General features: G+C 41.7%; 1 protein-coding gene across 1 annotated transcript; it reads left to right on the top strand.

The window, feature by feature from the left end:
• The first annotated feature begins 8744 nt into the window (after positions 1–8744).
• Positions 8745–9134, top strand: LOC121275781 (histone H2B-like). The gene has a single exon (XM_041183396.1). The coding sequence runs from the start codon at positions 8745–8747 to the stop codon at positions 9132–9134; it is 390 nt and encodes a 129-aa protein (XP_041039330.1).
• The last annotated feature ends 5939 nt before the right edge of the window (positions 9135–15073 follow it).

Here is a 15073-nt window from a genome sequence, read left to right as displayed (position 1 = left end):
CTACACCACATGGACTGCAGTGGTTCAAAAAGGCCACCACCTTGTCACAAGCAACTAGGGATGGGCGATAAATGCTGGCCCAGCCAGCGAAGTACACATTCTATGAATAAATTAAAAAAGGAGGCCTATACTGCACACAATATTTGAGATGCGGTCTCATCAATGCCCTGTATAGCTGAAGCATTACATCCTTATATTTATGCTCATTTCCTCTTGTAATAAAGGATATTGTTCCATTAGCCTTTTTGATTACATTCTGTACCTGCATATTAACTTTTTGTGACTCATGCACTAGAACACCTAGATCTCTCTGAATATCAGAATTCTGCTGTCGTTCTCCATTTAAATAATGTTCTGCTTTTTTATTGTGCCTGCTAAAGTAAACAACTTCACATTTTCTTACATCTGCCAAATTTTTGCTCACTCACTCAGCCTCTCTATAGCCATCTGCAAACGCTTTATGTCTTCTTCACAACATACTTTCCTACATATCTTTGTGCTGATTGAAAATTAAGCTACTATGCCTTCACTCCCCTCACTTAAGTCATTGATCTAAATTGTAAAGAGCTGAGGCCCCAGCAGAAACCCCTGTGGGGCTCTACTTGTTACATCCTGCCAGTCAGAAAAAGACCCATTTATGCATACTCTCTGTTTTCTGGCAGCCAATCTTCTATCCATGTGAGTATATTACTCCATACACCATGAGCTTTTATTTTCCACTATAACCTTTGATGAGACACTTTGTCAAATGCCTTCTGTGAATCCAAGTATAGTATGTCTACAGGCTCCCCTTTATCTGTAGACTTGTTACTCATTCAAATAACTCTAATAAATTGGTTAAACACGATTTCCCTTTCACCAAAACCATGCTGAATCTTCACAATTACATTGAGTTTTTCTAAGTCCCCAGCTGTAACCTCCTTAGTGATCAATGTTAACACCTTCCCCATGACAGATGTCAAGCTACTGGTCTATAATTTCCTGCTTTCTGCCTCTCTCCCTTCTTGAATAGAGGGGTTATATTTACTACTTTCCAGTCTGATGGAACCTTTCCAGAATCAAGGGAATTTTGGAAAATTAACATCAACGTATCTACTACCTCATTAGCTACCTCTTTTAAGGCCGTAGGATGAAGTCATCTGGACCTGGAGACTTGTCAACCCGCAGCTCCATCAGTTTGCTCAGTATCATTTCCCTAGTGATTGTAATTTCACCAAGTTCCTCTCTCCCTTTCACCGCTTGATTTACAGCTATTACTGGAATGTTTTTTGAATCCTCTATAGTGAAGACAGAAGCAAAATATTTGTTTGTTTCATCTGCCATTTCCTTATTATCTGCTAGTAATGCCCCATTGTCACTCTCAGGAGGACCAACACTCACTTTGCTTACTCTTTCCCTTTTTAAATACCTGTAGAAACTCTTAATATCTGTTTTTACATTTCTAGCTAGCTTCCTCTCATACTCTAATTTATTTTTCCTGATTAACCTTTTAGTCACATTCTCTGCCATTCTTTATATTCTGACCAGCCATCTGACCTGCCACTCAACTTTACGCAGTTCTGTGCTTCCTCCTTAAGTTTGATGCTTTCCCTAACTCCTTTGGTTAACCAAGGGTGGTGGGTCCTCCCCTTAGAGTTTTTCTTTATTGTAGGAATATTCTTATTCTGTGTAGTGTGCAATATCCCCTTAAATGTCTGCCACTGCTTCTCTATTCATCTATTCTCTAGCCTAGTAATCCAGTTCAATTCAGCTAGCTCAGGTTCCATGCTCACATAGTTGCCCTTATTCAAGTTTAAAATACTAGTCTTAGACCCACTCTGCTCCCTTTTAAATTGGATGTAAAATTCAATCATATTGTGGTCACTGCTACCTAGGGGTGCCTTTACTCTGAGGTCATTAACTAATCCTGTCACATTGCACAATACCAAATCTAATATAACCTGCTCTCTGGTTGGTTCCAGAACCTGCTGCTCTAGAAACTATCTCGAAAGCATTCTATGAACTCTTCACCCTGGCTATTAATGCCAATCTGATTTTTCCACTTTATACATATATTAGCCACCCATGATTATTGCCATCCCTTTATCACAACCACACAATAATTCTTCTTGTATACTTTGTCCTACATGGTGGTTACAGTTAGGGGGCCTGTAGACCACTCTGACTAATGAGTCCTTTCCCCTACTATTCCTCATCTCGATCCAAACCGATTCTACATCATGATCTCCTGAACTAAGGTCACCTCTAACTATTGCACCAATGCCATCCATGATTAACAGTGCTACCCCTCCACCTTTACCTAGCTTCCTATTCTTCCTGAATGTCATATATTACTCAATATTCAGGACCCAATCCTTGTTATCCTGCAGCCGCTTCTCCATAACAGTTATCAGATCATATTTGTTTCCTTCAATGTGCGCTATCAATGTGTTTACTTTGTTATGATTACTATGTGCATTCAGATACAAAGCCTATAGCTTTGTCTTTTTGTTATCTTTGTAACATCTAGTTTTGATTGTTGGTGCATTCTTAGGTTTTTTTTCTCTCAGTTCTTTCCTGACATTCTCTGACCCTCATTTCCCATATTACTGTTTTCCTCTTTTACCTTGTCTCTACACTTTATATACCATGTCTCTCCACATTTGATCCCTGGCTCCCACTATTTAATTTAAAAATCATGTCTCCTTCTCTAGTTATATGGCTTGTGAGAACACTGGTCCCAGCACGGTTCAGGTGCAGACCGCCCCAATGGTACAGCCCCCACTTTCCTCAGTACGGTGCCAGTGTCCCACAAACCAGAACCCACTTCTCCCACACCAATTTTTGAGCCATGTATTCATCTCTCCAATTTTACATACCCTGTACTAATTTGCATGCGGCTCAGGTATTAATCCAGAGATTATAACCTTTGCAGTTCTGCTTTTTAATTTTCTTAATTGATTTATGGTGTGTGGGTGTTGTTGGCTGGGCCAGCATTTATTGCCCATCCCTAATTTCCCTTGAGAAGGTGGTGGTGAGCTGCCTTCTTGAACCACTGCACTCCCTGTGGTGCAAGTACACACACAGTGCTGTTATGGAGACAGTTCCAGGATTTAGACATAGTGACAGTGAAGGAACAGCAATATAGTTCTGAGTTAGGGTGGCCAGTGGCTTGGAGGGGTTGAATTGTACTATTAATGAGAGAGTTGAACTGTAAGCACTTCTTGGGTGGAAACGTTAAGTTTATGTACAATAAACACAGCAGCAACTACAATTGTACTTTCAGCTCCAATTCTAACTCTACACTGACTGCTGAAATAGCTTGCGCTACTCTCCGATTGGTTACTACAGATCATGTGATCTTGCCTAACAAGTATTGTTCTTAAAGGTACGTTATACACCAAAATTTTTCGCATATGCTGGCTCTCCCACAGTAAATTTCCTCTTGCGAGTGTGCCAGTCATGTCTAGTTTTCTGGCTTCCCTGACTACCTTCCACCTTCCCCTCTAAATTCGGCATTATTAAGCTCAATCTCGCCCTGAGAAGGCATTTCAGCAATAACTCCGCAGGTGTGACACCTGTTGCTGTGTGAGGGCTAGTTCTGTAATGAAAAAGAAAGCATTCTAGTTTGGTTGCCAAGGAATCGCCAGTGAGTTTTTTCATGCCTGTCTTAAATTTTCGAACCGCCCTTTCGGCCAGTCCATTTGAGGAAGGGTGATACGGGGCAGTTTTCACATGAGTGATACCATTGAGACAGATAAACCATTGCAACTCAGCACTTATAAGTGCTGTGACGTTATTAGAAATGACTACTTCTGGTAGCCCATGAATGGCAAAACTCTGACATAATTTCTCTAATATAGCAGCTGACGTTGGTGACTTCACCTCATATACATCCAACCATTTTGAATGGGCATCAACAATGAGCAGAAACATTGTTCCCAGGAAAGGTCCAATATAATCAATGTGTAACCACACCCAGGGTTTACCTGGCCACTCCCATGGGTGTAACAGAGCTGTCACTGGCAACTTTTGCAGTTACTGACATTGAGCACAGTGCTTTACTAAACTCTCTATTTCGCCATCCATCCCATGCCATGATAGATAGCTGTGTGCTATGGTCTTCATTTGTCAAATTCCTGGATGGGCATTGTGTAGTTCAATTAAAAGTGGCTCCCTTCCCTTTGGAGGAACTACCACTCATGCTCCCCACAATAAGATGCCAACCTGGCTGGTTATTTCAGTCTTCTCTTGAAGTACGATTTCATTTTGTCAGATGGGCTCCTGTAACTAACTATGTAGCCCTTGTTCTCATTTCTGAGATAGGACTGAGTCCCAACTTGTCCAGCCCCTGATCTGCCGAGCACCTATGGCAAGGAATCTAAAAAAATTAACAGTAAAACAAGTTCCTGTGGAACTGGGACGTGGTTATCATTTTCTCGTAAAGGCAAACTACTAAGGGTATCGGCGTTTGCGATTTGATTGCCAGGCTTATGTATGAAAGCTTGTGCAGCCAGAATTAAAGCCCATCATTTATTTCTTGTTGAGGCTATGGGTGGTATAGCCGTGTCATCTCTAAACAGCTCCAGCAATGGTTTATGGTCTGAAATTATTGTAAAATGGTGGCCGTGTACGCGCTGGTGAAATTTCTTGACACCAAAGGCCTTCTTTTTCTATCTGAAAGCATCCCTTTTCCTCTGTGGTGAGGGTTCTTGATACGTTACCTATTGGCCTTTCCTTGCTGTCATCCATCCGACGAGAGAGTGCTGCCTCCCACTCCCTAGTGAGATACTTCACATGTCAGCGCTAATTCTTTTGTCTGGTCATAATGCCCTAATAGATTGGACGAGTGCAACAATTGTTTCACCTTTATGAAAGTTTCTTTCTGGGGCACCTCTCAAGACCAACATTGATTCTTTTTGAGTAGAGAACGCAGGGGAGCTGGCACTGTGGACAAAATGGGTAAGAACCGCCCAGAATAGTTGATCGTTCTGAGGAATGATTTGAGCTCTGAGGCACTTTTTGATGCAGATGCTTCTTTCACTTTCTCCTCAACAGGGTGCAGACCCTGTGAATCTACCCGGTGACCCAAATTGATTATCTCCTCGGCTTGGAACGTGCACTTTTCTTTTTTTAAATGCACTCCAGCTTGCAAGAAATATTTTAAAACCTGTTCTAAGTTTTCCAAATGCTCTTTTTCAGTGAATCCTGTCTAAATAGACTACAACCTGGGGTAGTCCCTGCAGTAATTTTCTATTGTTCTCTGAAAGATGGCATAAGCAAAGGAGACACTGAAAGACAATTTTTTTTTTGCTCATTCATAGGATGCCCAGCTGGCTAGGGGCAGCATTTATTGCCCATCCCTGATTGCCCTTGTTCAGAAGGCATTTAAGAGGCATTGCCCTGAGTCTAGAGTCACATGTAGGCCAGGCCAGGTAAGGATAGCAGATTTCATTCCCTAAAGGATATTAGTGAACCAGATAGATTTTTACCACAATCAGCAATGGTTTCATGATAACCATCAGACCTTTAATTCAAGATTTTTTTTATTGAATTCAAAGTTCTCCACCAGGATTTAAACCCAGGTGCTCCAGGGTCCCTGGAATACTAGTCAGTGACAATACCACTATGCCACCAACTTCCCAGGAGCCATTATCCAACTCTAGCTGTTGGTAAACTTGGCTTTGTGTAGGTTGCCCCTCCTGCCAGCTTGGCATACAGGTCTTCGATTTTTAGAATGGTGTGCCTGTCTAACTTAGCTAGTTTATTAACCATCAGTTTGTAGTCTCCACAATTCGAATGCTTTGGCTGGGTTTAAGGATGGAAACAATGGGTGCTGCCCATTCTGAGACCTGAACAAGTTTTATAATGCCTAGTTTCTCTAGTCTGTTCAGTTCAATGTCAGCTTTTTCTCACAGGGCATATGGCACCAGTCTCGCCTTCATGAAGCGAGGGGTTGCTTCCGGATTCACATGAATCTTCGCCTGCAGGCCCTGGATTTTCCCCAGTTCATCCTTAAAGATGGTGGCATACTTTCTAAATAGCTCTGCTAGCCCACTTGCTCTCGACTGGAACATTTCAGACCATTCTAACTTAATCTCCTTTAACCAATTTTGCCCCAGGAGGCTTGGCCCTTCACCTGCTACCACCATCAAGGGTAGCTTTGCTGATTGGCTTCCATAACGGATGGTTACTTTGCTTGTGCCTTTTACTTGAATGTCTTCACCTGTAGTGTTTTTTAGCTTGGCGGCTATTCCTTCTAAACTTAATTGATGTTCACCCTTATTCAAATATCCGAAGGTACGTTCTCCAATCACTGTAGTGGAAGCTCCCTTGTCCACTTCCATTCTAACAGGTTTGCCATTTACTTTCACTCTGACAATATTTGTTCTGTCTTTCCAACTTTCAGATTAAACAACGAGTAAATGTATGAATTTGTTGTTTCAGGCTCTTCTGCATTGTAGATTTCATTGGGCTTCTTCTTCTGTTTACAAGCCTGCCTGAGTCTTTCCTTGCATTGTCTCATCATATGTCCATTTCTATGACAATAGTAGCATTCAATTTTTTTAAACTTCCAATCGCTAAAAGACTACTCATTTCCACCTCTATTAAAGATATTCTTTGATTTCGCCGCTAAGCTACTTTTCTTTATTCTTCGGCTAGCAGGGGCTGTTTCCCGCTTCTCGGCAGAGTCTCGCTTTTTTGCACCTCTTTCAGCTAAGGTTTCCCACCGGAAGTGGAGGACGGCACTGTTTTGCGCACTCTGTATTGCTTTTGAATCTCTTAATGCATTCTCCATGGCCAGTAGTGCCTTCTTGAAATCCAGATTCACTTCGGACAATAATCTTGTCTGAATTGGATTCACCCCCTCCCACTGCACTGAGTAGATGTCCCAAACCCTGACACCGGGCAGGCAGCACAGCTGTCTCAACTCTCATTCTTTGTTGCAAAGAGCAGTGTCAATCCCCCTGACTATACTGTCCCTTACTACCACTACATTCTTTTTTGCTTCCCCCACTTGAATGGCTTCCTGTATTACAGTGCCATGGTCAGTTTGCTTCTCCACCCTCCACTCTCATTCAAACAAGCTGAGAGAACCGCAAACCTTTTGGACAATTGCAGACACTGATGCTCCTGCACTCCTGCCTTCTGGGTCCCTTAGATGCCTCATTTGCAGTCACAATCTGCTGTCCCTGACCACTGACCAAATCAGAAGACCCTTTCCTAAGTGATGTGACTACCTCCCAGTGCAAAGCAGCCAAGTAACCTTCCCATTCCTAATGAGTTACAGAATATGCAGCTCAGCCTCCAGCTGAATAACTCTGAGCCGAAGTTCCTTGAGCCAGTTATTTACTGTAGATGTGTTTGCCCTAGATCACAATGATATCCAAGAAAACCCACATGCTGTGGCCACAACACATCACCTGTCCTGCCATCTTTAATGTATTTAATTAATTACATAATTATATTAATCACTTATTTTTCCTTTTTTATTTATTTTATTAACTTTACCACTGATTTGTATACAGTTTTAAATCTTAAAAGTAGAATAGACCTTACCAACTTACCAGGTACTCACCAAACAGCGAACTCCTTTCCCTGTAGCAAAGTAAGAACCAATTCCTACAGGGCAAGAAAGGTAGAAAAAGCAAAATTAAACAAACATCTCCATCAACCCCTTCACTGAACTCCTCCACTCACCAAACTCTCCAGGTTGCACTCAATTTCCTCAGCTGCACTTGATTTTCCTTGTGGCATTCTGGCTATCCTCGATTAACCAATGCTTTACCAAATGAAAGTTTATTTGTTCCCTAATAATAATTTCCAGTAACCTCTCCAGCATTGATGTTAGGCTTGACTGGCCTGTGATTTCTTGGTTTCTCCCTCTCCCTTTTCCTGATTACTCACATAACATTAGTAGATCCCCAATCCTCTGACATTACTCCAGCATCCAATGAGGATGAAAAGATTGTAACCAATGCTTCTGCTATTTTTGCCTTTGCTTCTTTCAGTGACCTAAGATGCATTCAATCTGGACCAGATAACTTACCGACTCTCAATAATGCTAAACTTCTTAGCATGAATTCTTCATTATTATGTCCTGACAATAACTTCCCTCTTCTTTTACTACAATCTTCACATTATCCAATTCTTTTGTGATGTCAGATGCAAAGTATCATTGATACTTCAAATACTGACCAGAAGACTCTCCTGCTTTTACTGCCTGTCATAGATATATTGGAAGGATTTGCAGGTTGATAATCAACCTGAATGGCCACATTATGATCGCAAGTTCTATGGCCATGAAGTCCCAGAGTCGGAATGCTGCCACAAGGCACCTGTTAAAGGCCTAAAACCTATTGCTGGAGACCAGCTGGAATCCTCCAGTTGACCTTCAGTTTCCCAGAGGCCAAGAGAAACAGTAAGGTTGGAGATAGCTACCTGACTTCATCTGCATCCACAGGTCATCTGTGGAGGGGATGCCCCTCCACAGTTGTGGCCTTGCTGCTGAGGCCATTTTTAAATTCAAAGTTAAAAAAGCTGGAGAGAGAGCAGCTCCATCTTGGAGCACCATCTCTCTCACTAAAGGCAGCTTGCTGCTTCTTCCATGCCAAAGGGTCTCCGATTGGCCCTCCTGCTTAAAAAGTGAACCACCCCACCCCCAACTGTTTTCCTTAATCAAACAGTGAGCCTACCGCCTAGCCACTAATTGGCTAATTTGGCAAAGCCGAGTGACTGTTGCCAGACTGTCTAAGTCGAGTGGAATGCCTGAGGAGGCGGCTGCGGCGAAGGGCACTGCGTCCCGCAAGGCGTCGAAACAGTCGCTGACTGAAGTAACTAAGAAGCTGCCTAAGAAGCGGAGAAAATCTCGCAAGCAGAGCTATTCCACTTACGTGTACAGGCTGCTGACCCAGGTCCATGCTTCCACCAGGATCTTATCCAAGGCTATGAGCGTTATGAATTCCTTCGCTGTCAACATTTTCGAGTACATCACCTCTGAGGCTTCGCACCCCATTCACTACAACAAGCGCCACAGCATCTCGACCAGGGAGATCCAGAGCACCGTCCGCCTCATGCTGCCAGGGGAACAGGCCAACACGCCATCTCCGAAATCACCTAAGCAGTCACCAAATACACCAACTCTCTTTAGATAGATCATTCTAAAGATTATTTTTAAAAAACGACACATGTTGGGGGATTCTGACCCCCATTTGACCATGATTGCAGGGCCCTGAAGGCTGTGTTAAAAGCCCTGACTTGAGTATCAGCACATTTCAGCTGATCCAAACAATGCCAAATGGTTAATTTTATACCTTTAGTTTTGTTAAATTTATGAGTGCAATCTTATATTTTGTTCATAAAAAGAAAGAAAATGAGAACACAAATACCCCAAAATAAAGGTGCCTGGTAGTAAACTTTAAATGCTTAATGTGTGCTATAGTGGACAAAGAAATATTATATTTTTTTAACAGTTGAAAACTAAATTCCATTCTGATAATCATTACAAATCCAAACAGGAAATCAGTCACGATATACTAACCAGTCTAAGATGAATCAGTCAATATCTCCACTAAAATAGCACAGAAAGCAATTTCAGATGAAGGTGGATGACATGGGATGCTCATATCCCAGCACATCACTTCAGGGTCAAGATTACTCGTGTTACAGAAAACTTTTTCCTAATGTAAATAAATTGACTTGCACTAGAGAAGAGTGTGCCAATTTTGTGTAATGCACTGATGCACATGCAGCATTTAGACATGACCTGGATTGTCAAGTCTTGTGTTGTCTGATGCCACTTAACATTTATTTATATGCATCTTATGCTTAGATGCACACGAGCCATAACACATTTATCTTTGAATAAAATGCTGTACATTTTAATGAAATATATATGTATGTATGCACACAAACAGCATTTGTTGACAGTTAGACATTTCATTTTGCATGAAGAAGCTCAAACTGGATATGTGTTGGTGAGAGCCAAAAAAAACTTTCATTACTATACATAAGCTATGCAGAAGTGATGAATACTACTGAATCAGTCACTGTCTCTTTTAAATGTATTTGGATAAATCACATTGTATTGAAAATACTAAACTTTTCAAAGTTAAGCTTGAATTACCAGCGCTCCTAATGCATAATTCATTTTCTCTGCCCTAGTGCTGTGCATAGATTTGTCCTTTGGCAGCCTATTACAAGATGCAATCAGCAGTTCTTTAAATTGGAAGAAATCTGACTGGACAGGTTGGCGGCAGTAATATTAAGCATGTCACAATGTTTTGTCCTCATTCTTAAAGAATGTGGGTTAATCCATTACACAAAAATAGAGTCTAGATTTAATGGGCCCAGATTCACATTGAGAGGCTGAAATCCATTAGCATATGTCAGTGTGCTGTGAGATAGAAATTCCACTAACTTCACACAATGAGGACAAGTCCACTTATTAATTTATTTACAAATTTTGTTCAACTTTTCTTTGTGGAAAATTGGTACATCAAATGTCTTTGCATAATATTCAAGTCAAAATTCATAAAACATAATCAGAGTTGTGCGACAAATTTGTTACAGCTTCAGAAATGGTAAATTTTCCTGAAAAAAATTGGCTAATGGTTAAGTTACTAACGAATAATCTAAATCACATAAAATCACTGGCTGTCTATATTATGTGCTATGCTTCGTTCCATTTAGTACAGTATTAGATGGACTTTTGCTGCTTACAAGAGCTTAAGTGCTGCAGCACAAATTTTACTTCCAATTCAAATAGAATTGGAGATTTATTTGGAAAAAAAACATTTAGGTTCAGTGCAAATGATTATTTCTATTATCCTTACCCTATAAGAGAAAGATACCATGAATGCAAATGCAGTCAGATTTTTTTTACCCATTCCATGCATGCATTGTACTAAATTGGCAGTAATAAATGGAACATTTGTGCACTTCCATTCTGCATAGGTTTTTGTTGTTGGTGGTTAGCAGGGAATGACTGACAAGCAGGTCTTTTTTATATTTATTTTAGCTGTTGTGTATCTCTGATCCATCTTGATTTCCACAGCCATTCAATGAGTAGACATTTGTTTACCCAGCGCTCACTTTCAACTTCTCTCAGTCACTTTATTATTTTACTATAAATAGCATATTTTTGGTATTGTTGGATTCTCCATGCCACACGTGCACACTTTCGGCACAGCCACCACTTGATGCTATTTTGGTGTCAGTAAGGGGTGCACGAGGAGACAGGCAACTACGCCGGAATGAGATGGAGACGAGGTGAGTAGCGATTTAGGCTCACGTGCGAATTTGATGCATGGGGTAAAGAGGTATGGAATGCATAGGAATTATTCTAAGTCAGTAACAGGAGCAGCTGAGTGGAAACGGACCTGGGTGTAAACCTCACCTTCACAGCTGAGTTTGAAAAAAAAAAATCAAACAGTGACATCACAGGAAAACTGTAAGTTGATTGGTTGGTAAGAAACTTAATGTTAGAGAGCGTCTTTAAATAGCTGTGAATTAAAAAGTGTATTATTTTTAAAGAAGTAGCCACTTGGATTTGAAGAAGGAACAATAGGAATAAGGGAAAATCAGGATCAGTAATGTAAAGTAAACCAAAGTAAGATAAAGTTAACATAAGGGAACTAAAGTTAAGACATGGCAGGCCAGCTCACAGTCATGTGGAATATGTGCTCTGTAACATGTTGGAAGTCGCAGACACTACTGATGACCTAGACAACCACATGTGCAGGAAGTGATGTCAGCTGCAGAAGCTTGAGCTCCAGGTTTCAGATGGCACATTCAGAGAGATGTACACAATGCAGATTAGGAGCATGAAGGCAGAAAGGGAATGGGGGACAACAAGGCAGTCCAAGAGAACCAGGCAGGTAGTGCAGGAGTCCCCTGGGGTCCTGCTTGCTAATCGGTTTTCCAATTTGGATACTGGTGAGGGCATTGGTTCCTCAGGGTTGTGCAGTTAGAGCCAGGTTTGTGGCACTACGAGTGGCTCAGGGAGGAAGAAGAAAGCAAGAGCAACAGTGATAAGGGGTTCATTAGTTAGGGGAGCAGACTGTTTCTGCAGCCATAAATGTGACCCCAGGGTGGAATGTCGCCTTCCTGGTGCCAGGGTCAAGGATGTCACCGAGCAGCTGCAGGACATTCTTCTGGGTGAAGGTAAACAGCCAGAGGTTATGGTCCACGTTGGTCCCAATGACTTAGGTAGGAAGGGAATGTGGGCCTATAGAGAGAATTTAGGGAAATAGGTGGAAAATTAGCAAGAAGGACCTCAAATGTAGTAACCTCCGATTACTCCCAGTGGCATGTGCAAGTGAGTACAGAAATAGGAGGATAAGGCAGATGAATACGTGGCTGGAAAGATGGTTCAGGAAGGAGGGCCTTAAATTCCTGGGGCACTGGCACCTGTACAAGCCAGATGGTTTGCATCTAAGCAGAGCCGGGACTGAGTTATTTTATTAAGGTTGTTTGTGGGGGGGTTTTAAACTAACTTGACAGAGGTTTGGGAACCAGGAGTGAATATTAGAGAGTAATACCATGCACAAAGTACATTGATGAAGCAGCTGAAGCTGGTTGGGCCGAGGACACTACACTGAGGAACTCCTGTGGTGATATCCTGGAGATGAGATGACTGACCTCCAACAACCATAACCATCTTCCTTTGTGTTAGGTCTGACTCCAACCATGGAGAGTTTTCCCCTGATTTCCATTGACTCCAGTTTTTAGGGCTCCTTGATGCCACACTCTTTGTCAAATGCAGCTTTGACGTCAAGGGCAGTCACTCTCACCTCATCTCGGGAGCTCATTATGATAAAGGGCTGGCAGCCAACATAAAGTGGAATCCCTAAGTCTTCTACAGGCACATAAATAGTAAAAGGACAGAAAAAGGAGATTGGGCAGATTAGGAACAAAAATGGAGATTGATACATGGAGGCAGAGGGCATGGCTGGAGTGTTAAATCAATAAGTTTGCATCTGTCTTTACCAAGGAAGCAGATGGCACCCAGGCCATGGTGACAGAGGAGGAAACTCTGTCACTTGAAGGGTTCAAAACTGATAAGGAAAACCTGGATAAACTGTTAAAGTTGACATGGTGCCGGGATCAAATGAGACGCATCCAAGGATATTAAAGGAAGTAAATGGAAATTGCAGGGGCACTGGTCATAATCTTTCAGCCTTCTCTAGACTCAGAGGTGGTGCCGGAGGACTGGAAAATTGCAAACATTATGCCCTTGTTCAGCAGAGGTTGTAAGGATAAGCCTAGCAATTACTAGGCAGTTTAAGTTCGGTAGTGGGGAAGCTTCAAGAAATAATTATTCGGGATAGAATTAATAATCAAATGGAAAAAATGTGGGTTGATTAGGAAGAGCCAGCATGGATTTCTTAAGGGAAAATCATGTTTAACTTGCTGGAGTTTTTGAAGAGGTAACAGATAATGAGGGTAATGCTGTTGATGTGGTATACATGGACTTCCAAAAGACATTTGATATGTGCCGCAGAACAGACTTTTGAAAAAATTTATATTTTATGGAATAAAAGCAACAGGGATACAAAATTGGCTGAATAATAGTATTAAGTGAATAATGGTTGATGGATATTTTTCGGGCTGGAGGAAGGTTTGTAATGGAGTCTCCGTTGGGACTCTTGCTTTTTCTGATATAAATGATCTAGAAATGGTATGCAGGGGGCAATTTCAAAGTTTGCAGATGATACAAAACTTGGAAGCATTTTAAACTATGATGAAGACAGTGTAGAACTTCAAAAGGGCATAGACTAGTTAGTGGAGTGGGCAGATGGATGGCAGATGAGTAGAAGTGTAAGGTGATTCATTTTGTAGGAAGAACATGGAGAGACAATATAAAATAAGGGGTACAACTCTAAAGGGTATGCAGGAGCAGAGAGACTTGGGTGTATATGTGCATAAGTCATTAAAGGTGGCAGGACAGGTGGAGAGAGCATCTAATAAAGCGTACAGTATCCTAGGCTTTATTAATAGGGGCATGGAGTTCATGAGCAAGGAGGTTATGTTGAACTTGTCTAGGACACTGGTTGAACCTCAGCTGGAGTATTGTGTACAGTTCTGGGTGCCACTCTTTAGAAAGGATGTGAACACATTGAGGGGAGTGCAGAAGAGGTTTAAAAAATGGTCCCAGGGATGTGAAACTTCAGTTATGAAGATCAATTGGAGAATTTGGGACTGCTAGAAGAGGAGGAGGCTAACAGGAGATTTTATAGAGGTGTTCAAAATCATGAGTGGGCTGGACAGAGCAGATAGAGAGAAACTTGTAAAAGGATCAAGAGTGAAGGGGCACAGATTTAAAGTGATTTTCAAAAGAAGCAAATGTGATGTGAGAAAATACCTTTTCACACAACGACTGGTTCAGGTCTGGATTGCACTGCCTGGAAGTGTGGTGGAGGCAGGTTCAATTGAGAAATTCAAGAGGGAATTGGAAGACTATTTGAATATAAACAATGTACAGAGTTAGGGGCAAAAGGCAGGGGAATGACACTGAGTCGTAATGTTTATTCAGAGAGCTGGTGCAGACATGATGGGCTGAGTGGCCTTCTTCTGCACCATGACTATTCTACGATTCTGTGTTGAGGTGTTAAAGCCTGCCTTAGGACCGTGCACTGGAAGTATGCAGAGAAGGCAGATTATGTCAACAGACAGCGTATATTTTAATGCTAATGCTACTGCTTACAACCTCACCCCTCCAGCTATTTTCGTATTCTAATCTTGTACAGCTGAACATGCTTTCATCAGCAGGTAGTAGTTAAAGGAAGCTATTTAAAGGGTTATCAACTATTTTTGGGTAAGTTGCTAAATGTCTTCTATTGGCTCTGTCAGAATCTGTGGATGTGAGCTTTCTATTTAAAGTTGTTGAATTCAACAGGGAGTGGTGTTACATATGATGAAGGATTTTGTTCTGACTTCAAGGGTTCTAGTCAGACCATTTGCTCCCAGTGATAGATGCTTTAGCTACCATCACCCTTGGCCTGACCAGAAATTGAGCAGAGGTAACACAAGCAGCACAGAGAAAGACAAGCTATTTGCGGAGGGTAGGAGGAGGAGGGGGAAGAAGGCCTTT

Source organism: Carcharodon carcharias, chromosome 1, assembly GCF_017639515.1.
Source record: "Carcharodon carcharias isolate sCarCar2 chromosome 1, sCarCar2.pri, whole genome shotgun sequence".
Classification (NCBI taxonomy): Eukaryota; Metazoa; Chordata; class Chondrichthyes; order Lamniformes; family Lamnidae; genus Carcharodon; species Carcharodon carcharias.
This window is presented reverse-complemented; position numbering and strand designations above follow the sequence as displayed.

Excerpts from the sequence above, each read along its gene's own strand:
- LOC121275781 (XM_041183396.1), top strand. The coding sequence starts at position 8,745 with ATGCCTGAGGAGGCGGCTGCGGCGAAGGGCACTGCGTCCCGCAAGGCG.